Below are 26,850 nucleotides of genomic sequence, written 5' to 3' on the forward strand. Positions count from 1 at the left end.
TTCCACAAATATGTATTTTAAAAATAAGCTATCAAATATGACCAATAAAAAGCAACCTGAACATAATAAGAGCCTCCATTTTCCATCCAAAAAACTTTCTGGCCAACTTGATTACTTCAAGTTGAAAGGATGCATGTGATAACATTTTTAAACTTATGATATTTAAATACTCTTTGTTATACATATATATTTAATATCTTAATTAAACTTCCCAACACTGTTTTTTCCTCCTCAGAAAAATGAAACAATTTTATCCAAACTATTCACATGTACCTTAGAATATTTATCTCCCATCATCACCATAACTACTTTTTGGGTCATTTAAGAGTTTTTCAGACTAAAAACATTCCTTTTTTTTAAATTGAGCATTTCTTGAGTATGATATCATCTGAAATTTTATCCAAAGATACCACCAGCAACCATTTGCAAAAAGCATTAGGACTGTTGGGCTTTTCCATTCCACAAGAAGACATCTATAATCTCCACAACCAAACCACATACTATATCACATTTAAAACAGTATTTTAAAAGCTGGTCAATAAAGACATGTAACACAACTATAAGGTTATAACTTCCAGAATAATTCTGAATGTGTTAAATTCCTTTACCTCCTTAAAAAGAAAATTCTGCCATGTAGTCTTTATGAGCTTTTCAGACATTGGCACTGGCTGAGTTTTCAGGTTAACATTTCTTCCCTAAATACTACTTCGCTGTTCAAAGTAATAGACTTAAGAGAAAAATCACATAACACATGAGGGACTTTATAAGGCAACTGTCTTTACTGAAGGATAAATTAAGGGCGGGAAAAACTCTTACCTTACATTTAATGGTATGTGGTAACTGAGGATTTGTTTAGGTTACTTCAAAATTCCTTTCATTTCCAGTTTGTAAAATATTCTTAAGACATATTTCTTTCTTTTTTAATCCATTTACATATAACGACATATCTTTGTTATACATACATATTCATTGCTTACCATCATTTGTGTATCATCTACCATTTTGAGATTTGTTGTTACTGTACTTTTATTTGGTTAGAGAAATTGCTTCTTGAGTATTTTCCTCAGATAAAGTACATGGAGGTAAACTGAATCTTTGTATATTCTTTATGTTAGAATAAAAGTTGGTAAGGCATACTACTTCTCTCAATAACTGAGCTACTGGGTTTTTTTTTAGCTTCTAATTTCTACTTATTCTTGGATTTCAGCCAATTCAATTGCCTAGCGCTCAGGGTTCTTTTTCAATCTAGATGCAAGTCTTCTCCCACAAGTTTAGGAAGTTACTCTTCTCACTTAAAATTCTCAAAATACTCCAATATAGTGATTATAGTTATTTCTGGGCAGCAGGGTTATAGATATTATTATTATTATTATTTTTTGTTTGGCAATAGACAGATAAACAAAAATACTAAGTTACTAAACAGAATATGAGTATTTAGAAATAGCAGGGTCTTCAAGGAATACAGTAAGGGTTGAGAATGGTACCAGGTTTAACAAGAAGATTTTCCAACATTCACTCTATATTGCTTCTATGCTAGCCCCAGATTAGCCAAAGAATTTCATGAGTATCTGTTCTGCAAAACACTTATTTTCAAATTCAATTAAACACATGGTCAATTAATCCCCCTAATTTTTCTGGCTTAAAAAAAAAGCTTAGAAAAATTCTATCTTTTTTCAAATAATACTAAACAGATAATAAAACGATATAGTATATATAAATTATGTTAAATACATCTGTGATGACCATGACCAAGAATTTGGCAAGTGTAGCTGTGCAGAAACAAATTTTATTGTGAAACTTCAAATTCATTAAGAACAAAATGTCTTGGTATACAGGTAGTAAGTTGGTATTATAAACTGTTTTGTTTTTGGTCCAGACATTTTTCTAATTTCATCTGTGCCTTTTCTGAAGACAGCCCAAACAGTCACTGTATTGTTAGTTACCTATCCAATATTACCTCCCTCCCCACCTTCCTTAACTTAGACCATGAGTTCATTCAGGGCAGAAATATGCACAATTAAAAATGTTTTGTTCCCCAGACCACTTTACATGGGTTGGAGAGTATGAAAAACGTGTCCTAGTTTCTCAGTTTCAAATAAAAGTAAGCAAACAGAACTAGGGTTAGACTTCTCAGAAAGCTTTTTTTTTTCTGAATGGAAAAAAAGAAAAATAAAAGGCAGACTCATGAACCTCTTGCCCTTCTCCCTGCCTACAACACTTACAAACACTATGATGTGAACTACATACTAAAGATGACAAAATAGGAATGAGAGAGAAAGCCTTGCCCCTGTGAAAAAACTAAACCTTTTGGTTACAGTAAAGCAACATGTACACAGGAGGCTTAAAATCTGAAGAAATGCTATCTGGGTGAAATAAATTTTCTGATTCTATAAATAAAAAGCACATGTAAGAAGAAAATATTTTACCTTTTGGTCAAAAAGACTGCTAAAAAGAGGAATCTAAAAGAGAAATCATACAAAATATCTTTTCTGTTCCAAATTAACTATTTCACATGCACAGAAACATTCAACTAGTCCCTGAAATTCCATGAGATAGTCTAGTCTATTCTTACAGACAGAATAGGCGGAAAATGAGAGGGAAAATGACACAGATTTATTTTTATCAATACTGTAATTTATAGACCCAACTACAGATACTACTCTCTTTATAGTTTCTGCACACAAGTATTTCTACAATTTATAACATACTTCTAAAATATCTGTAGGGAATTATCATAAGCTTCTAAAATATTATTTATAATGAAGTTCACATTACAAAATTAACTTCAGGATTTGTATGTTTGTCTAACAAAAGGTAAAGCCCTGTATGAAACAGGATGACAACCTCAAAAGACTGAACATCAACTGATTAAAAAAAAAATTTGAAAGGTTAACTTAATATTAGCTTCAATCAACAATGGTTTTACATAAAAAAGTCTATGTCTTAGCTCTGAAGGGATTCAGTTTTAATTAACTCACCTCTAAGGTACCAAAGAAATATGACCCTTTTTTCAATAAAAATAGAAAACTATAAATTTAACAAATAGACCAGACTTCACTTAACTTGGACAAGGAATATCTGCTTCTTTTTTTTTTAACTTTATTTTGATTTCCCTTAAGTTTCCCTCAAATAATTATTTTTAAGAAAACTTATTTTAAGAAGCCTCAAATCAAACTTGGGTAAGAAAACCCCTAAAACTAAACGTTACAAATGCAGAAAAAATAAGGACAATCAAATCACAGTTACGTATAGATTTGTGCTCCTTCCCTTTAAGTACATCTATTAAAAAATGTATTTTTTTAAAATTTTATTTTGGTATCATTAATCTACAGTTACATGGAGGACATTATGTTCACTAGGCTACCCCCTCACCAAGTTCCCTCCACATACCCATTCACAGTCACTGTCAATCAACACAGTAAGATGCTGTAAAATCACTACTTGTCTTCTCTGTGTTGCACAGCCCTCCCCATGCCCCCCCCAACACTATACATGTTAATCGTTATGCCCCCTTTCTTTTTTCCCGTCCTCATCCGTCCCTTCCCACCCATCCTCCCCAGTCCGTTTCCCTTTAGTAACTGTTAGTCCATTTTTGGGTTCTGTGCTTCCGCTGCTGTTAAAAAATGTATTATTAACGAAAACATTTAAATGTAAAATACTAATCTTATTATGCATGATTTTAGAAATGTTAATAAAGTAGGAGTAAAAAAATTAATACTTACTGTGACCAATCCAAACAGAACAATATTCACATTATAGGAGTACCAGAAGAAGATGAGAGACAAAAAGGGATAGAAAGTGTCTTTGAAGAAATAACTGCTAAAAACTGCCCCAAACTGGGGGAGGAAATAGTCTCTCACACCACGGAAGCTCACAGAACTTCCAATACAAGGGACCCAAGGAGGACAACACCAAGACATATAATAATTAAAATGGCAAAGATCAAAGACAAGGACAGAGTATTAAAGGCGGTCAGAGAGAGAAAAAAGGTCACCTACAAAGGAAAACCTATCAGGCTATCATCAGATTTCTCAACAGAAACCTTACAGGCCTGAAGAGAACAGCATGATATATTTAATGCAGTCAAACAAAACGCCTTGAACCAAGAACACTGTAACCAGCATGATTATCATTCAAATATGGAGGGATTAAACAATTCCCAGACAAGCAAAAGTTGAGGGAATTTGCCTCCCACAAACCACCTCTACAGGATATTTTAAAGGGAATGCTTTAGATGGAAGCACTCCTAAGACTAAATAGATGTCAACAGAGAAAATAAAATCACAACAAAGAAAGCAGGCCAAACAAATAATGACTAAAGGCAAAAAATAAAATCAACTATTAACAAAAGCAGTCAAAGGAAATACAAAAGAGCACAGAACAAAACACCTAACAAATAAAGAATGGAGTAGGAAGAATAAGAAAGGAGAGAAATAAAGAATCATCATACTGTATTTACAATAGCTTAATAAGTGAGTTAAGTTAGATGGTTAGATGGTAAAGAAGCTACCCCTGAACCTTTGGTAACCACGAATCTAAAGCCTGCAATGGCAATAAGTACATATCTTTCAATAACCACCCTAAATGTAAATGGACTGAATGCACTATTCAAAAGACACAGAGTAAAAGAATGGGTAAAAACACAAGACTCATCTATATGCTGCTTACAAGAGACTCGCCTCAAACCCAAAGACATGCACAGACTGCAAGTCAAGGGATGGAAAAAGATATTTCATGCAAACAATAGGGTGAAAAAAGCAGGTGCTGCAGTACTTGTATCACACAAAACAGACTTCAAAACAAAGCAAGTAACAAGAAATCAAGAAGGACATTACATAATGATAAAGGGGTCAGTACAACAAGAGGATATAACCATTATAAATATATATGCACCCAATACAGGAGCACAAACATATGTGAAACAAATACTAACGGAATTAAAGGAGGAAATAGGATGCAATGCATTCATTCTAGGAGACTTCGACACACCACTCACTTCAAAGGACAGATCCACTAGACAGAAAGTAAGTAAGGACACAGAGGCACTGAACAACACACTAGAACAGATGGACCTAAGAGACATCTATAGAACTCTACACCCCAAAGCAGCAGGATACACATTCTTCTCAAGTGCACACGGACCATTTTCCAGAATAGACCACATACTAGGCCACAAAAAGAACGTCAGTAAATTCAAAAACATTGAAATTCTACCAACCAACTTCTCAGACCACAAAGGAATAAAACTAGAAATAAATTGTACAAAGAAAACAAAAAGGCTCACAAACACATGGAGGCTTAACAACATGCTCCTAAATAATCAATGGATCAATGACCAAATTAATACACAGATCAAGCAATATATGGAGACAAATGAGAACAACAGCACAAAGTCCCAACTTCTGTGGGATGCAGCAAAGGCAGTTCTAAGAGGAAATAATATAGCAATCCAGGCATATTTAAAGAAGGAAGAACAATCCCAAATGAATAGTCTAAAGTCACAATTACTGAAACTGGAAAAAGAACAAATGAGGCCCAAAGTCAACAGGAGGGACATAATATAGATCAGAGAAGAAATAAATAAAATTGAGAAGAATAAAACAATAGAAAAAAATCAATGAAACCAAGAGCTGGTTCTTTGAGAAAATAAACAGAATACATAAGCCCCTAGCCAGGCTTACTTAGAAAAAGAAAAAAAGAGAATCTATACATATCAACAGAATCAGTAATGAGAAAGGAAAAATCATGACAGACCCCACAGAAATACAAAGAATTATTAGAGAATACTATGAAGACCTATATGCTAACAAGCTGAAAAACCTAGAAGAAATGAATAGCTTCCTAGAAAAATACAATCTTCCAAGACTAACCAAGGAAGAAACAGAAAATCTAAACAGACCAATTCCCAGCAACAAAACTGAAATCGGTAATCAAAAAACTATTCAAGAACAAAACTACTGGTCCAGATGGATTCACTGCTGAATTTTAACAGAGATACAGAGAAGAGAAGACATAATACCCATTCTCGTTACAGTTTTCTAAAAAATAGAAGAGGAGGGAATACTTCTAAACTCATTCTATGAAGCCAGCATCACTCTAATACCAAAACCAGGCAAAGACTCCACAAAAAAGAAAATTACAGACCAATATCCCTGATGAACATAGATACAAAAATACTCAACAAAATATTAGCAAGCTGAATTCAAAGATACATCAAGAGGATCATACACCATGATCAAGTGGGATTCATCTCAGGTATACAGGGATGGTACAACATTTGAAAATCCATCAACATCATCTACCACATCAACAAAATGAAGTACAAAAACCACATGATCATCCCCATAGATGCTGAAAAAGCATTTGACAAAATTCAACGTCCATTCTTGATAAAAAACTTTCAATAAAATGGGTATAGAGGGCAAGTACATCAACATAATAAAGGCAATATATGACAAACCCACAGCCAACATCATACTTAACAGTGAGAAGCTGAAAGCTTTTCCTCTAAGACTGTGAACAAGACAGGGATGCCCACTCTCCCCACTGTTATTCAACATAGTACTGGAGGCCCTGGCCATGGCAATCAGACAAAACAAAGAAATACAAGGCATCCAGATTGGTAAAGAAGAAGTCAAACTGTCACTATTCACAGATAAAATGATATTGTACATAAAAAACCCTAAAGACTCCACTCCAAAACTACTAGAACGAAGAATATCTGAATTCAGCAAAGTTGTAGGATACAAAATTAACACACAGAAATCTGTTGCTTTCCTATACACTAATGATGAGCTAGCAGAAAGAGAAATCAGGAAAGGAATTCCATTCACAATTGCATCAAAAAGATTAAAATACCTAGGAATAAACCTAACCAAGGAAGTGAAAGCCCTATACCCTGAAAACTATAAGACACTCTTAAGAGAAATTAAAGAGGACACTAACAAATGGAAACTCATCCCATGTTCTTGGCTAAGAAGAAGTAATATTATCAAAATGGCCATCCTGCCTGAAGTCATCTACAGATTCAATGCAATCCCTATGAAAATACCAACAGCATTCTTCAATGAACTGGAATAAATAGTTTTAAAATTCATATGGAACCACAAAAGACCCCGAACAGCCAAAGCAATCCAGAGAAGGAAGAATAAAGCAGAGGGGATTTCGCTACCTAACTTCAAGCTCTACTACAAAGCCACAGTAATCAAGACAATTTGGAACTGGCACAAGAACAGACCCACAGACCATTGGAACAGAATAGAGAGTCCAGGGATTAACCCAAACATATATGGTCAATTAATATATGATAAAGGAGCCATGGACATACCAGGGGAAATGACAGTCTCTTCAACAGCTGGTGTTGGCAAAACTGGACTGCTACATGTAAGAGAATGAAACTGAATCACTGTCTAACACCATACACAAAAGTAAATTTGAAATGGATCAAAGACCTGAATGTAAGTCATGAAACCATAAAACTCTTAGGAAAAAACATAGGCAAAAATCTCCTGGACATAAACATGAGCAACTTCATGAACATATCTCCCTGGGCAAGGGAAACAAAAGCAAAAATGAACAAGTGGGACTATATCAAACTGAAAACCTTCTGTACAGCAAAGGACACCATCAATAGAACACAAAGGAATCCTACAGTATGGGAGAATATATTCATAAATGACAGATCTGATAAAGGATTGACATCTAATATATAAAGAGCTCACATACCTCAACAAACAAAAAGCAAATAATACAATAAAAAATGGTCAGAGGAGCTGAACAGTCAGTTCTCCAAAGAAATTCAGACGGCCAACAGACACATGAAAAGATGCTCCACATCACTAGTCATTAGAGAAATGCAAATTAAAACCACAATGAGATATCATCTTACACCAGTAAGGATCACCACCATCCAAAAGACAAACAACAACAAATGTTGGCAAGGTTCTGGAGAAAGGGGAACCCTCCTACACTGCTGGTGGGAATGTAAATCAGTTCAACCATTGTGGAAAGCAGTATGGAGGTTCCTCAAAAAACTAAAAATAGAAATACCATTTGACCCAGGAATTCCACTCCTAGGAATTTACCCTAAGAATGCAGCAGCCCAGTTTGAAAAAGACATATGCACCCCTACGTTTATCGCAGCGCTATTCACAAAAGCCAAGAAATGGAAGCAACCTAAGTGTCCATCAGTAGATGAATGGATAAAGATGTGGTACATATACACAATGGAGTATTATTCAGCCATAAGAAGTAAACAAATCCTACCATTCGCAACAACATGGATGGAGCTGGAGGGTATTATGCTCAGTGAAATAAGCCAGGTGGAGAAGGACAAGTATCAAATGATTTCACTTATTTGTGGAGTACAAGAACAAAGAAAAAACTGAAGGAACAAAAACAGCAGAAGACTCACAGAACCCAAGAATGGACTAACAGTTACCAAAGGGAAAGGAACAGGGGAGGATGGGTGGGAAGGGAGGGCTAAGTGGGGGGGAAGAAAGGGAGCATTATGATTAGCATCTATAATGTAGGGGGGGCACAGGGAGGACTGTACAACACAGAGAAGACAAGTAGTGATTCTACAACATCTTACTGCACTGATTGACAGTGACTGTAATGGGGTATGTCGGGGAACTTGGTGAAAGGGGGAGTCTAGTAAACATAATGTTCCTCATGTTATTGTAGATTAATGATACCAAAAATAAAAAATTAATACTCAAGATAAATGTATATTACTTTTCCTAGCACCTTGTGCCTAGCACAGCTCCTGGTACATACTAGGCATTCAATAAATATGTATTGAATGAACAAACAAGCTCAATGACAAAACAAAAAGAAATATAAAATACAGGCTTTTTCATAATACTCAAATCTAAGCTAAGATGCCTATAGGAAGTTAACAATATTTTGGGGATGAGACAAGAGACCAGGCTAGTGAAACCATGACATATAAATATCACCTTGGAGGTTTATTCCAATGTTGGAGTATGCTTAGAAGAGCTAAACCTATAAAGCCACTAAGTACTATTACAGCATGTAATTGTTGGATTTGTTCCAACTTACCTCACACAACATTCTACAGCACGAAACCAATGAAGCATCTCATCATGTAGAGTACATAACTGAAGGCAGGACAGGAAAACTTTCTCAGCATCACTGTACCAGCCTGCATCTGAAAGAAAGCCACCTAAAGGACAAGAAAAGCCAGTAACTTTAAGTAATTTAATAAATCACTTGAAAGCTAAAAGGACATGCTTACAATAAATATTCTCGAAAACAAAAAACCAATAATACTAAAGTACTATGCTTAGCCCAAAATAAAAATATTACTAAATTGTGAAATTAAAAACAAAACAAAACAAAACTTTTAAACTAGGGGAATTAGATCTAAGATCAGACGTTGAGTAAGGGGTCAAGAGTTTACCCCTCTAAGAATACTCCATGGCCTTAGAGTTGCCATTTTCTACTTAATTAGCCACTATATTTGAATGATTCTAACATTTTTATCTTGCAGGGTAAACTTTTCAATCTCTCCATTCCCAATCTCAAAAAAGATAAAGAAATCTGAAAAAATTAATCTTAGTATAGTGTCACATCTTAGGAGATACACAGATCAAAGAGATGTTGATGTTTGCTCATCTAGTATTTTTAGCAAGAAATTAAACTGCCCTCCTCCAACAGTCCTAATGCACTGGCATCATTTCCTTAGAATACCATCCAATGTTTTTAGAAGCTCTTGATTGCCACAATGGTTAATACATTTTTTAATATTGTCAATGGTGTCTTGAGTTGTGAAAATCTATTTTGCTCAGACCCATGTTTTATATTTAATTAAAGTGATAAGCAAACCAAATATTACTTTAATTGGACAGATATGTGCTTTAGAACATTTTAGGGCCCTCACCAAGTAACTGGAATAAAAAGGCTAATACACATATTCATACTAAGCAACAGTCTATTCATCGTTCCAAAATACTATGTGCTGTGCAGGTTATTAGGCTATTGTCTCTCAGCTTCAAATCAACCCTTCTATGCTCTGTTTTATGATGCTGGGGCTAGGACTCTACATACATTTCTCCTTTGCCAGGTAGCTCCCTGTCATCTGTGCCAAAAAGAGGGACTGTGGGAGGAGGGAGAGGGAAGCGGGGAAAGGAAGGAAGAAAGGAGGTGGATTTCAAGCAAGAGACACTCCTCCCTGCTAGCTTCCAGTTTCTGTCAGCAAGGCCCAGGGTAGCTTCTTTACTCTGGCAGTGGCAATTTACTCCAATAAGCCAATTTCAGTTGCTGTTTTCCAAAACTTGCAAAACCAGATTCACAGAACCCCATCAGAGTCAGCCAGGTGCCACTCCTAGAGGTCTAGGTTCCAGACCCATGGGCCACCTCGTCAGAGACCTGAGGCACCAGTACCAGCCTAGTAGCATCCCATCTCTGTGAGACATCTCAAGCTTCTAAATTTTAATAATTTCAACCCCATCACTTGGTTCCCCAAGCCCTAGAGGTGGTTGATTTTTGCAGCTATGTCCATAATGACCTATGGGTCACTTTTTGTCCTTTCATACACTAGGGTTCCCTTTCTGTCTTTTCCACTGTCTAATACCTGTTTTAAAATTCTTTAAATTCTATCTTTACAATATGGATGGACTTGAAAGCATTATGCTAAAGGAAAATGCGAGTCTCAAAAATCATCTATCTTATGAGTCCTTTTATATGAAATATCCAGGATAGGTAAATCTAAAGGCAAAAGGTAGGTAGATGGCTACTAGAGCTGGAGTTGGAAGGAATGAAAGTGACTACTAATGGGCAATGGTTTCTTTCTGGGGTGATAGCAATGCTCTAAAACTAACTGTGGTGATATTTTCACAACTCTATGAATATACTACAGACCTTTGGACTGTATACTTTAAATGGGTCAATTGTACGGCATATGAATTATATTTCAATAAAGCTGTTACCTAAAAAAAATTACCTCCATCACTGTATACTTTTGGCATGACGTTTTTTCATTGTTGTGGAAATTTTAGGATCAAGACTGATACCACAACTACAAGTTGTTAGGACGTGGGTTCCATTTTCATGGTATTTCTTCAGAATGGAGTATTATACTGGCCAGATTGGTAAAAGTGTGGAGATGACAGAAGACTGTTAATGAACACTAGCCTTCCTGCCTTTCCCCTTCCTTGATACTAAATTTCTCCCATAGATTTTTATATGACCATCTAGGACTGAACAGATATCAGCCTTCACATTTATCAGGATTACACACACTCTACTGTTAGAAACATTCTCTGGTCATATTCTTTGCTGCAATTTATATTCCAGGGGACCATCAACAGATAAAACATTGAAGGTTCTTTTCAGAAAACAATTTTCTGAAGTTCCTCCAGCCAACTTTCTATAAGCACTACAATGATTTATTCTAAGAGTGAAGGAATTGATTATGAAAATTTGTTGGCAAAGAAAGTGCATGTGCATGTTTAAGACACTGAGAGAGAAAACACATAAGCATACATTAATGTGAGAAGTTAAAGATGAAAGGTAGTATATGGTAATGCAACAGTTCTGTATCCTCATGGTAATAACCATTATATGAACCTTTACACAGAATCAACTGCATAGAAACACACATACAACTGAGTATGTAAAAATTGGCAAAAATTAAAGGTCTGTTGTTTACTAAACCAGTGTCATTTCTGGGTTTTGCTATTGTCTGAATCTACAATCATTTCAAAATTTTAAAAAATTTTAAAAGAAAGGTAGTAACTTTAACAATTGAAACACACATACCTATGTATATCCATGCAAACCATATTAAATGTTACACAAACATTAAACAATATTTTTCTGTATGTACAGCACACAAGACCTTCTCAGAATCCTTTTCCATTTATGTTTTCAGTATTCTAATAACATTCCCAAGAGGAAATACAAAATTACCCTTATTTTAGAGATGGAAAAACTGAGGCCCAAAAGGATTAAGTCCCATGTCACAGCATATAGTAAGGTGATGAAAGAGGCTGATAGCAGCAAGACATGGTAGAAAAAGATGTGGTTTGGAATCATACAGATGCAGGATTCTAAATTTAGCTCTACTACCAGCTATGTGACTTGAGCAAGTTACTTCTCTGTTTCCTCATTTGTAAAATACTATTAATACAATCTCAAAACTGGAATATCATGAGGATTTAGAAAGATATTATTTAATTGCCTACTATAGTCACGGTACAGGTAATGTTCAATAAATCACATCTGGTTTTTCTGATGTTCTCCTCATAACTTCCTTTTGTAGGCTAAAGGGAATGTCCTGGGAGAATCTTTTATTGTTACCAGGTTTAATTCTGAGTCATGTCATGGGACAAAACACTCCTTTATTTTACTATTACTTACCTAAAACAAAGCCAACCTGAATGGCTTTTTCCTTTACTGCAGCATCTGATTCTGCTATATAAGAGCACCGTCTACTGAATGAGTAGGCTAAGACTGAAGCAACTTTCACACCATGATCCATCAAAGCCTGGAAACAATGGTGAAGCAAATGTCTGAAAGAGAAGGAAAAGACTATTTTATAAAGGTAACATATTTTGTCCTGTTAGAAAGTGCTGCCTTACTTCTTAAATTAACAATACCATTCTTTTACAAGATGGAATAAGAAAAAAGGATTTTTGCCTCATGAACTATGAGACGATAATAATTTACAATGTAGCCTAAACGTCTTTACTCAGTGTTAACTGAAGGCAATTAAGATAAAACTAACTTTCCACATCAGTTTTAAAAACCAATTGTGTTACAATTCAACAACATAATGAGAAAATAAAAATGGATTTGAATAGAGATTTCTCTAAAGAAAATATACAAATGGCCAACAAAGAAAAGATGCTCAACATCATTACTCTTTAGGGAAATACAACTCAAGATCATAATGAGAGACCATTTCACCTGCTAGGATGGCTATAGTAATAATTTTTTTAAAAAGTGTTAGCAAGAGGGGGAGGAGCCAAGATGGTGGCATGAGTAGGGCAGTGGAAATCTCCTCCCAAAACCATATATATTTTTGAAAATACAACAAATACAACTATGCCTAACAGAGAGACCAGAAGAAGCAGTACAACAGCCAGGCTACATCTATATTTGCAAGAACTCAGCCTCTCATGAAAAGGGTAAGATACAAAGCCATGACCTACTGGGACCCAAGTACTCCCCCCACCTGAGTCCAAGTGGGTTGGGAGTGGAAGCACAGGACTGCTAAATACCCAGCCCTAGTAATCTTCACTGGAAGCACAGACACATATTGCATAGTGTACTGGATATTAGAGAAACGGAAAAGTAAATCTGCAAGCAGGTCCCCACAGCCAGCTCCCTGGGATTAAAGAAAAGTGAGTGCTTTTTGAAAGTCTTACAGGGACAGAGGATTCACAGGTGGACCATCGTCCTGGCCACAGCCCAACAGGCTGGGAATCCTGAGGAACTTAAGGCACCCTAACCCCCTGGGTGGCAACGCAGCACTGAAGTCCCTGATGGCGATAAGCAGCCTCCTATTCATTCCCCTGGCTGGCGCTGCCCCGCCACAGTGGCACAGCACCTGAAGAACAGACCCGCCCACAGCAACTGCCCAGAGTCTCCTCCCAGAGAGCAGCTAACCAGGCCAGACTCAGAGGCTGCTACCAGCGCGCAGAAGCCCAGCACAGAAAGAGGAAACTGGGGCAAGGCACAAAGGGGTGCCATTCTCACAGGAGAACACACGTGGCGTGCCTGCCACTCCTCACAGGGCTCTGGGCTACCTGGAGGGACACCCCGCGCATGGTAGTTGAGGGGATTAACCCAGAGGCTGCTCCTGGTGTGTGCGTAACTGGCACAGGCAGTGAAGAATGGTAAGGTGACCAGCAAGCAGGAAGGGACTTTGTTCTCCCAGCTGACACAAGTGCCACCTGCCTACGACCACCTCCATTGCCATGAAAAGGCAAAAGAATCTGACCCAGTCAAGAATCACCCAGACAACCCCAGAGAGAGGGCATAGGGAGATAGATTTAACCAATATTCCTGAAAAGAATTCAAAATAAAGGCCATATCCATGCTCATGGACCTGCAGAGAAATATGCAAACACTAAGGGATGAAGTCAGGAGGGAGACTACAGAAATGAAACAATCTCTGGAAGGACTTAAGAGCAGACTGGATAAGGTGCAAGGCACTGTTAATTGAACAGATATCAGAGAACAGGAATACAGAGAAGCTGAGGCAGAGAGAGATAAAAGGATCTCCAGGAATGAAAGAACATTAAGAGAACTGTGTGACCAATCCAAACAACAATATTCACATTATAGTGGTACCAGAAGAAGAAGAGAGAAAAAGGGTTACAAAGGGTCTTTGAATAAATTATTGTTAAAAACTTCCCCATACTGGGGGAGGAAATAGTCTCTCAGACCATGGAAGCCCACAGATCTCTCAACATATAGGACCCAAGAAGGACACTAAGACATATAATAATTAAAATGGCAAAGATCAAAGACAAGGACAGAGTATTAAAGGCAGTCAGAGAGAGAAAAAAGGTCACCTGCAAAGGAAAACCCATCAGGCTATTATCAGACTTCTCAACAGAAACCTTACAGGCCAGAAGAGAATGGCATGATATATTTAATGCAATGAAAACAGAAGGGCCTTGAACCAAGAATACTGTATCCAGCACAACTATCACTCAAATATGAAGGAGGGATTAAACTATTCGCAGACAAGCAAAAGTTGAGGGAATTTGCCTCCCACAAACCACCTCTACAGGATATTTTAAAGGGAATGCTTTAGATGGAAGCACTCCTAAGGCTAAATAGAAGTCAACAGAGAAAATAAAATCACAACAAAGAAAGCAGGCCAAACAAATACTGACTAAAGGCAAAAAATAAAATCAACTATTAACAAAAGCAGTCAAAGGAAATACAAAAGAGCACAGAACAAAACACCTAACAAATAAAGAATGGAGTAGGAAGAATAAGAAAGGAGAGAAATAAAGAATCATCATACTGTATTTACAATAGCTTAATAAGTGAGTTAAGTTAGATGGTTAGATGGTAAAGAAGCTACCCCTGAACCTTTGGTAACCACGAATCTAAAGCCTGCAATGGCAATAAGTACATATCTTTCAATAACCACCCTAAATGTAAATGGACTGAATGCACTATTCAAAAGACACAGAGTAAAAGAATGGGTAAAAACACAAGACTCATCTATATGCTGCTTACAAGAGACTCGCCTCAAACCCAAAGACATGCACAGACTGCAAGTCAAGGGATGGAAAAAGATATTTCATGCAAACAATAGGGTGAAAAAAGCAGGTGCTGCAGTACTTGTATCACACAAAACAGACTTCAAAACAAAGCAAGTAACAAGAAATCAAGAAGGACATTACATAATGATAAAGGGGTCAGTACAACAAGAGGATATAACCATTATAAATATATATGCACCCAATACAGGAGCACAAACATATGTGAAACAAATACTAACGGAATTAAAGGAGGAAATAGGATGCAATGCATTCATTCTAGGAGACTTCGACACACCACTCACTTCAAAGGACAGATCCACTAGACAGAAAGTAAGTAAGGACACAGAGGCACTGAACAACACACTAGAACAGATGGACCTAAGAGACATCTATAGAACTCTACACCCCAAAGCAGCAGGATACACATTCTTCTCAAGTGCACATGGACCATTTTCCAGAATAGACCACATACTAGGCCACAAAAAGAACGTCAGTAAATTCAAAAACATTGAAATTCTACCAACCAACTTCTCAGACCACAAAGGAATAAAACTAGAAATAAATTGTACAAAGAAAACAAAAAGGCTCACAAACACATGGAGGCTTAACAACATGCTCCTAAATAATCAATGGATCAATGACCAAATTAATACACAGATCAAGCAATATATGGAGACAAATGAGAACAACAGCACAAAGTCCCAACTTCTGTGGGATGCAGCAAAGGCAGTTCTAAGAGGAAATAATATAGCAATCTAGGCATATTTAAAGAAGGAAGAACAATCCCAAATGAATAGTCTAAAGTCACAATTACTGAAACTGGAAAAAGAACAAATGAGGCCCAAAGTCAACAGGAGGGGCATAATACAGATCAGAGAAGAAATAAATTGAGAAGAATAAAACAATAGAAAAAAATCAATGAAACCAAGAGCTGATTCTTTGAGAAAATAAACAAAATACATAGCCAGGCTTACTAAGAAAAAAAGAATCTACACACATCAACAGAATCAGTAATGAGAAAGGAAAAATCATGACAGACCCCACAGAAATACAAAGAATTATTAGAGAATACTATGAGAATCTATATGCTAACAAGCTGGGAAACCTGGAAGAAATGGACAGCTTCCTAGAAAATACAACCTTCCAAGACTAACCAAGGAAGAAACAGAAAAATCTAAATAGACCAATTCTCAGCAATTAAAATTGAATTGGTAATCAAAAAACTACGCAAGAACAAAACCCCCAGGCCAGATGGATTCACCACGGAATTTTATGATACATATAGAGAAGACATAATACCCATTCTCCTTAAAGTTTTCTAAAAATAGAAGAGGAGGGAATACTTCTAAACTCATTCTATGAAGCCAGCATCACTCTAATACCAAAACCAGGCAAAGACTCCACCAAAAAAGAAAATTACAGACCAATATCCCTGATGAACATAAGATACAAAAATACTCAACAAAATATTAGCAAACTGAATTCAAAAATACATCAAGAGGATCATACACCATAATCAAGTGGGATTCATCTCAGGTATACAGGGATGGTACAACATTTGAAAATCCATCAACATCATCCACCACATCAACAAAAAGAGAAAAAGTACATGATAAACTCCACAGACGCTGAAAAAGCATTAGACAAACTTCAACGTCCATTCATGATAAAAAACTCTCAACAAAATGAGTATAGAGGGCAAGTACCTTAACATAAAGGCCATATATGACAAACCCACAGCCAACATCATACTTAACAGTGAGAAGCTGAAAGCTTTTCCTCTAAGACTGTGAACAAGACAGGGATGCCCACTCTCCCCACTGTTATTCAACATAGTACTGGAGGCCCTGGCCATGGCAATCAGACAAAACAAAGAAATACAAGGCATCCAGATTGGTAAAGAAGAAGTCAAACTGTCACTATTCGCAGATGAAATGATATTGTACATAAAAAACCCTAAAGACTCCACTCCAAAACTACTAGAACGAATGTCTGAATTCAGCAAAGTTGCAGGATACAAAATTAATACACAGAAATCTGTTGCTTTCCTATACACTAATGATGAGCTAGCAGAAAGAGAAATTAGGAAAACAATTGCATTCACAATTGCATCAAAAAGAATAAAATAAAATACCTGGAAATTAACCAAGGAAGTGAAAGTACTATATATACCCTGATAACTACAAGACACTCTTAAGAGAAATTAAAGTGGACACTAACAAACGGAAACTCATCCCATGCTCTTAAGAAAAATTAATATTGTCAAAATGGCCATCCTGCCTAAAGTCATCTACAGATTCAATGCAATCCCTACCAAAATACCAATAGCATTCTTCAATGAACTGGAATAAATAGTTTTAAAATTCATATGGAACCACAAAACACCCTGAATAGCCAAAGCAATCCTGAGAAGGAAGAATAAAGCAGGGGGGATCTCTCTCCCCAACTTCAAGCTCTACTACAAAGCCACAGTAATCAAGACAATTTGGAACTGGCACAAGAACAGACCCACAGACCACTGGAAAAGAATAGAGTTCAGGGATTAATCCAAACATATATCGTCAATTAATATATGATAAAGGAGCCATGGAAATACAATGGGGAAATGACAGCCTCTTCAACAGCTCGTGTTGGGAAAACTGGACAGCTACATGTAAAAGAATGAAACTGATCACTGTCTAACACCATACACAAAAGTAAATTTGAAATGGATCAAAGACCTGAATGTAAGTCATGAAACCATAAAATTCTTAGAAAAAAACATAGGCAAAAATCCCTGGACATAAACATGAGCAACTTTCATGAACATATCTCCCTGGGCAAGGGAAACAAAAGCAAAAATGAACAAGAGGGACTATATCAAACTGAAAAGCTTCTGTACAGTAAAGGATACCACCAAGAGAACAAAAAAGCGTCCAACGGTATGGGAGAATATATTCATAAATGACAGATCTGGTAAAGGGTTGACAATCCAAAATATATAAAGTGCTCTCATACCTCAACAAACAAAAAGCAAATAATCCAATCAAAAAATGGTCAGAGGAACTGAACAGACAGTTCTCCAAATAAGAAATTCAGATGGCCAACAGACACATGAAAAGATGCTCCACATCGCTAGTCATCAGAGAAATGCAAATTAAAACCACAACGAGATATCACCTCATACCAGTAAGGATCACCACCATCCAAAAGACAAACAACAACAAATACAGGCGAGGTTGTGGAGAAAGGGGAACCCTCCTACACTGCTGGTGGGAATGTAAATTAGTTCAACCATTCTGGAAAGCAGTATGGATGTTCCTCAAAAAGCTCAAAATAGACATACCATTTGACCCAGGAATTCCACTCCTAAGAATTTACTCTAAGAATGCAGGAGCCCAGTCTCAAAAAGACATATGCACCCCTATGTTTATCGCAGCACTATTTACAATAGCCAAGAAATGGAAGCAACCTAAGTGTCCATCAGTAGATGAATGGATAAAGTATATGTGGTACATATACACGTTGGAATATTATTCAGTCATAAGAAGAAAACAAATCCTACCATTTGCAACAACATGGATGGAGCTAGAGGGTATTATGCTCAGTGAAATAAGCCAGGCAGAAAAGACAAGTATCACATGATTTCACTCATATGAGGAGTATAAGAACAGAGAAAAAAGTGAGGGAACAAAACAGCAGCAGAATCACAGAACCCAAGAATGGACTAACAGTTACCAAAGAGAAAGGGACTGGGGAGGATGGGTGGGAAGGGAGGGATGAGGTGGGTTGCGGGGGAGGGGGGGAAGAAAGGGGGTGTTACGATTAGCAGGTATAATGTGGGGGTGGGCACGGAGAGGGCTGTGAAACACAGAGAGGACTAGTAGTGATTCTAGAGGATCTTACTACACGGATGGACAGTGATTGTAATGGGGTTTGTGGCGGGGACTTGGTGATAACGTGATTCTAGTAAACACAATGTTTCTCATGTAATTGTAGATTAATGAATGATACCAAGAAAAAAAGTATTAATTTCTGATAAAAGAAACCAATAAACCTTGAAAACATTATGACAACTAAATGAAGCCAGTCACAAACGACCACATATTGTATGATTCCATTTATATAAAATGTCTAGAATAGGTAAATTCAGAGACAGGTAATGGTTAAATGGTAGGCAAGGGACTGGAGGCAAGAGGAAATAGGGAGTAACTATTAATGGGTATGGGTTTCTTTTGGGGATGATGAAAATAAAATATTCTGGAATTAGAGGTAATGTTTGTAAAACCCTGTGAAGACAGTAAAAGCGACTGAACTGCACAATTTGAAATGGTGAATTTTATGGTATGTGAATTGTATTGCAAAAGAAAAAATGTAAAAACAAAATTTTAAGTAATGGGAGTCACTGCAGTGGATAAAGCAGAAAAAAGTCAGACTACTTCACAAACATATTAAACTGGTACCAAGGCATTTGGCCTTGGTAAAAGATAACCTGAGAGATGAAAGGGAGATATTCCACTAAATCTTTTCAATGGCCATATGAAGAACTGCAGAGAAACTCAAATCCCAGAAAGCTAGAATAATTTTCTTAAAGAATGTTTTTAAAAGATTTTCTATAGCCTCTTACCAAAATGAAGATCTCATCTATTCTTTTTCTGCAAATTTATTGTAATTAATCAAGTAACCAAGAAGTTTCTCTAGAGTTGGCTTAGTACACAGGCTACATTTCAAAATTATCCTTGGACAGTGAAGTCATGTTAATTATTTACTTGTTTACTATCTTATCATCCTTCTCTAAAATATGAAAACTATAAGGAAAAGATTTTGTATATTTTATCTACTGCTGTAACCACAGCATCTAGAAGAATACCTGACATAGAACAGGCATTCAACAATATTTACTTAATTTGCTGAAGAAATTAAACATCCTGGCAATACTTATATCGGAGATAAGCAGTATTTTGTAAAACTATATTCTATGTTCCCAGAAATGTGGGTTAAGGAAAGAAATGGCATTTAAAGCAAATTTAGGGAAGAATGCTAAAGAACAACAAGTACAACCAAAAGCCATGTCACCTACACCTCCATGTGGCTCCTATTACATAACCACCACAAGGGGGAAAATGAAGTTGACCTGCAATGGTGGTAATGATGGTTTCACAACAACATGAATGTACTTAATGCCACTGAACTATAGACTTAAAATTGATTACAATGGTAAAATTCAAGTTGTGTATAGTTTACCATAGTTTAAAAAACATGAATTTACCTTTTATCCAAAGCTCTCAATACTTTTGCAAAAACTTCCAATTCACAAAATTCACTGCCCAGCTGACATAAGCGTCCCTGTTGGTAAAGCTGAAATAAAGAAAGAAAAAAGATTATTTTAAATGTTTTAAATTTAATTTCAATTTCTAATTTAATCATGCTTATGAATATAATTTGATGGGCTTAGTATTTGATGAATTTAACGGATACTACTCAAGTTGGTATGATGACATAATAATCAGGGAAGATGCTTATGCTAAGAGAAATGTAACCCTAAATTTCTACAAACCATATAAAATAGCCTAATAGTTGTATATAATAGTTAGAAATCAGTATTTCTAAAACTATCTAGTATGTACATGGTAAGTACTACAAAATGCAATATATAAGTACTTATTTATTAAATAAACATAAAAAAGTTCTATTCAAGAAACTTTAAAAATGAAGTTTTTTCCTTAAACAAAACTGGATATAGTTAATGTGATATTATCAAAATGATAGCAAAGATAATGTCCAGAAGCTAGAACTGGTGAATATGCCCCACAAAGGACTCTTCAGACACCACAAGAACCTTCAGCTCAGTTCTGGGCATGACACTTCACAAGCTGACAACAGTAGATCACATCTAAAGTAAACCAGGAGGGCAGAATTTCTAATCTCACAATCATTTATTCATTTTGCCTGACTTTTTAGAACTTCTATTTAAAATGGTATTTTAACAAATACGTTAGTTGATCACAAATAATGTGTGCACAAAGTTAAAAAGAAGACAAACACTACTGCCCATCACCCTACCCACTTCAGCAAATGCTTTAAATTTTTTTTATTACTTTTTAAATTTTTCTTACATATTAACTTTTTTTTTATTAAGGTATCATTGGTATATAACCTTATGAAGGTTTCACATGAGCAACACTGTGGTTACTACATTCCCCCCTATTATCAAGTCCCCACCACATACCCCACTACAGTCATCAGCATAGTAAGATGCAAGAGTCACTAGTCTTCTCTGTGTTATACCGCCTTCCCTGTGACTCCCTACATTTTTTGTGCTAATCATGACACCCCTTTATCCCCTTCTCCCTACCTTCCCGTGTGCTCTTCCCACCCCCTTTCTCTTTGGTAACCACTGGTCCATTCTTGGGTTCTGTGAGTCTGCTGATTTGTTCCTTCAGTTTTTCCTTTCTTGTTATACTCCACAAATGTATATGAAATCATTTGGTACTTCTCTTTCTCCACCTGGCTTATTTCACTGAGCGTAATTCCCTCTAGCTCCATCCATGTTGTTGCAAATGGTAGGATTTGTTTTCTTCTTATGTCTGAATAGTATTCCACTGTGTTTATACGTACCACTTCTTCTTTATCCATTTATCTACTGATGGACACTTAGGTTGCTTCCATGTCTTCACTATCGTAAATAGTGCTATGATAAACATAGGGTTGCATATGTCTTTTTGAATCTGGGATCTTGTTTTCTTTGGGTGAATTCCCAGGAGTGGAATTATTGGGTCAAATGATATTTCTATTTTTAGCTTTTTGAGGCACCTCCATATTGCTTTCCACAATGGCTGAACTAATTTACATTCCCACCAACAGTGTAGGAGGGTTCCTTTTTCTCTGCATCCTCCCCAGCATTTGTTGTTTCTTGTCTTTTGGATGCTGGTCATCTTAACTGGTGTGAGGTTATCTCATTGTGGTTTTGATTTGCATTTCCCTGATGATTAGCAATGTGGAGCATCTTTTCATGTGCCTGTTGGCCATCTGAATTTCTTCTTTGGAGAAGTGTCTATTCATATCCTCTGCCCATTTTTTAATAGGGTTATTTGCTTTTTGGGTGTCGAGGTATGTGAGCTCTTTATATATTTTGGATGTTGACCCCTTCTCAGATATGTTGTTTATGAATATATTCTCCCATACTGTAGGATGCCTTTTTGTTCTACTGATGGTATCTTTTGCTGTAGAGAAGCCTTTTAGTTTAATGTAGTCCCATTTGTTCATTTTTGCTTTTGTTTCCCTTGCCTGAGGAGATGCATTCAGGAAAAAGTTGCTCATGTTTATATTCAAGAGATTTTTGCCTATGTTTTCTAGGAGTTTTATGGTTCCATGACTTACATTCAGGTTTTTGATCCATTTCAAGTTTACTTATGTGTATAGTGTTAGAAAGTAATCCAGTTTCATTCTCTTACATGTAGCTGTCCAGTTTTGCCAACACCAGCCGTTGAAGAGGCTGTCATTTCTACATTGTGTATCCATGGCTCCTTTATCATCTTTTTTTTTTAATATAATTTTTTTGGTAAGATAGGTGCTTCACAAAATTTCGTTAAGGGCTAGCATGGTACACCAAGCCTAACTTATTTTGGAATCCTTTATCATCTTAATTGGCCATAAATGTGTGGGTCTATATCTGGACCTTATATTCTGTTCCATTTATCTATTTATTGGTCTGTTCTTGTGCCAGTACCAAATTGTCTTGATTACTTTGTAGCAGAGCTTGAAGTAGGGGAGCATAATCCCCCCAGCTTTACTCTTCCTTCCCAGTATTGCTTTGGCTATTCAGGGTCTTTTGTGGTTCCATATGAATTTTAGAACTATTTGCTCTAGTTCATTGAAGAATGCTGTCAGTATTTTGATAGGGATTGCACTGAATCTGTAGATTGCTTTAGGCAGGATGGCCATTTTGACAATATTAATTCTTCCTATCCATGAGCACAGGATGTATTTCCAGGAGGTAGAAATCTTATCTTCACATAATGGTTGGATATTAACATTAACAATAACCTTCTTAAGGAAAGATATGCCATTTTTGGAGATGATTATATTTTCTGCTGTAATAAGAGCTTTGGGAATATATAAAGTAAAATTCACTACTTATTGTTAATCACTGTCATATTTCCTTTGCTATTAACTAATATAGAATAACTCAGGGAAAATAACAAATTTATGACCAAATTCCTATTTTAGAACTTAGCAATGTGATAAATTTCTGACTTGGGTTAGAAAAATAAAGGCAGTTATCAAAATAAATATATTTCCTAAACAGTACAGAGCAAAAAAAAAACCTTCTTACCAAATAACTGTCATTAGTAAAACTTAAGGCTTAGGATTTCTTTTTAGATAGAAGAAATGAAAACAAATCATACAAGTTTTTTGCTTGAACTCATTAGTCAAATAAAGACCAACTTTATGTGTTCTACAATTGTGTCCTTTTTTAATAAGTATAGTTGATATACAATATTACATTCATTTCAAACAGTGATTCAATAGTTAACATTTAATTATATGTGATATATAACATACTTTATATATAATACAAATAATAATGCTTACCCCAATTAGTGTAGTTACCATGTCACCAAGAAAGATATCACAAAATTATTTACTATATTCTCTATGCTGTACAACTGCCCTTTAATGACTGAAATTCAGTATACTCTACTAAATAGGAATTGAAACTAAAATTTAGGATAGTTGCTGCTTTAGTTACAATTGTAAATATATTGAACACAAATATAACAAACTTTTTTTTATTCAGCAGTTCAAATTTCCTATCTAAACACGAGTTTCCATTTAAATTCTGGTGAGAAGGTAATGATATATTTTTTTCAAATCATCCTTACCAGGTTTATCCAAAAAAAGCAAATTTATACATATTATGAATAGGCTTTTGGGATACTGATCCAAAATAAAAATAGCATTTCATTTACAGGGATCTTATATGTACTATGTACTGTTCTAAGTGCTTTCATTCATCCTTCCATAGATAAGGTAACTGAGCCACATAAAATAAAAAATCTGCTCAAAATCACACAATTAAGAACTGGCAAAGCAAGAATCTAGCCTCAGGCCGTCTGTCCTTATGTCCATATTCTTAATAACTTAAGACTTACTGCTTCTTGAGGATTATATATTGGGAGGTAAGAAAGAATATAAGATGGGTAATTTTTAACATTTTTATATAAACAATAGACATGTAAAGATTAATTCTTTCATAGATTCAAACATTTTACAGAGTAGAGCTTAGAGGAAAGGAAATGGAGGCTTAGGTTTCTTGGTAATGATTCTCATATCACATTTTTAAAAATATGACTTACTTTAAGTTCATTATTACAATGTTTCATACTATATTCTGCATCCACTGCATAATGGGGCTATTAAAGGACTCTATCAACTACTTTTAGAGACTTATTAGCTACAAGTCTCTAAAAGTCATCTGACTCCTGCCTATCTTTCAAACCTCATCTTTTGCCACTTTTTTCTCCCCATCCCCTACATTCCTGCCCATTAGCTTTCGTTTAGCTCTGTCTCACCTCGTAACTTTTTGCATATATATGCTGCTGCAGCCAAATGAAGCACTAGTACCATTATTCTTTGTGCCTGGTTAATCTGTAACTCATCCTAATGGTTTCAACTAATGTCACTTCCTCACAGAGACCTTCCCTTGGCTCCCCAACCTAAATTCTGTTTCCTGTTTTATTTTCTCAGAAAACATTTTTTTTCATCCATAGCAGCATAGACACACATGCAAACATTCACTTAAGTGATAATTTATTAAACAGTTTGTGGGTAAAATTGTAACATTTTCAGATTATCTCTCCTAGCTTTAGTTCATTTGCATATCCTCAGGCATGGAGAGTTCATCTCCATGTCAATGGGTAATTACCTGGGCAATCAAGGGCGTGCCAGAACCTGAGAGTTTAAGGGGAGGGGCTTGCTTGCTTGCTTCTTCCAAAGCAGGAGAGATTACACTGGACTGCAGTTTGTAAGCAATAAATGGGTTTTAAACTTTATTTCTCCCTTTGATTGATTATGGTTTTTAGAGGTATTCTGCCCCAGGATTTCCTCTCCCCAGACTTACATCTGGCGGCAGTCAGCAGGGTGCCTCTGAACCCGAAATCTGTTATAATGGGTGCAACCTTTGGGAGGGCTGCTCCTGTGGATGGTAGGGAGGCCCCAGCGGATGCAGCGGCAGAGGGTGCTGCTTTACCTGTTATTATCTCCCCAGCTGTGGGGCTTCCAAGTTGGAAACCCCTAGTGGGGAATTAGTCTAGGGTAAAGTACCTCTTAGAGGGGTGGGGCCTTCTCCAGAACTGGGGAAGGGTAGAAACACCAGAAGCTGCAGAAGCCCTCCATGAGGTGGAGGACTGCTTGGAGACCTTAAGGGACTGTGTAGCGAGGGGCTGGCATGGTAGAGTGTCTTTTCATTAAGATAGTGGAAAATGTTTTATAGGAGAAAGAGAGGATTATTGAGAGGGTTAGCAAGGAGAGAGAGGGACTTAGGCAGGAGAGAGACACACTTCAGCATCACTTGGAGGACCTGGGCAATAACCTACGGGATGCTATTAAAGAAGATAGACAATTACTGAAAAGACAGGTCACGGTCCTAGAAGGCCCCTTAGCAGCAAGGGAGGAGGCAGCAGGAAAAGCCACGTTGCAGGAGGCCATGGGAGAGGGGGAGGAAAGATTAGTGCCTTCAGCCCTGGAAATGGTGGAGGAGGAGCCGTTGGTGGAGAAGCCCAAGGGAGAAGAGGCGGCGGGGCCACTGGGAGAAGAGGGGCCTGCTACCCAGGCCACTGCCGCAAGTACCATCTTCTCATGTTTTAAAGACCCGCCCAGCTGTAATTAAGACAATAAAAATGAAACCGCGGGCTCCTCAGGGGGAGGAGCAGTCCCCTCCCCAGGTTGTGGAGCACTCCATGCTCCGCCCCTATACCCAAGACGAGCTGGTGGACATGAGCGTCCAGTATAGGCAGAGGCCATCAGAATCTCTGCCTATATGGCTTTTACATCTCTGGGATATGGGGGTGGAGAACATTGCTATGTCAGGTACTGAGATGAGTAGAATGGCTTCTCTGATGACTCACCCTTCCCTCCAGCAGGGGTTTCAAAATGACCATCATGCCTCAGGGAATCAGACACTCCTGGAATGGCTGACAGCTGCCATCAGGGTAGTTTGGCCTAATCAGGGTGATTTACCATATTTTCTCAGTAGTTTGAAAACGTATGCAGAGCTCCAACAGGTACTGTAGGAATTGGGTATGAAAAATATTCTCTATAATATGGACCCTGAGGGCCCTGATGAGGTGTTCACTATAGGAATGAGAAACCTGGTGCTGCATACAGCTCCTACATCTCTCTTTGGGTCCCTAGTGAATACTCTTGCCCCCAACCTAGGGCAACCCATAAGTGAGGCTACTGTATTTTAGCAGATCTGGGGGAGGTTGAAACAATAAGGGCATGGAGGAAAATACAGGCCACAACTGAAAGGAGTGCAAAAGGCCCCATGAAGGTCTCGAGGACCCAGATGTGGTCTAATTTAATAAAGGCTGGGGTAGTGAAAGAAAAACTCAATGGG

General features: G+C 36.9%; 1 protein-coding gene across 1 annotated transcript in view; it reads right to left on the bottom strand.

Moving 5' to 3' along the window:
• The window catches only part of APPBP2 (amyloid beta precursor protein binding protein 2), a 69,663-nt gene that overhangs the window by 25,125 nt on the left and 17,688 nt on the right, over positions 1–26,850 (bottom strand). Inside the window, exons 2-4 of the mRNA XM_037026850.2 lie at positions 20,500–20,588; positions 12,385–12,536; positions 9,064–9,187 (exon numbers count right to left, since the gene is read on the bottom strand). Of these exons, the coding sequence (XP_036882745.1) occupies positions 9,064–9,187; positions 12,385–12,536; positions 20,500–20,588 (365 nt within the window). The remainder of the gene's footprint in view (positions 1–9,063; positions 9,188–12,384; positions 12,537–20,499; positions 20,589–26,850) is intronic.

The sequence above is a fragment of the Manis javanica genome, chromosome 4 (assembly GCF_040802235.1).
Source record: "Manis javanica isolate MJ-LG chromosome 4, MJ_LKY, whole genome shotgun sequence".
NCBI classification, from domain to species: domain Eukaryota; kingdom Metazoa; phylum Chordata; class Mammalia; order Pholidota; family Manidae; genus Manis; species Manis javanica.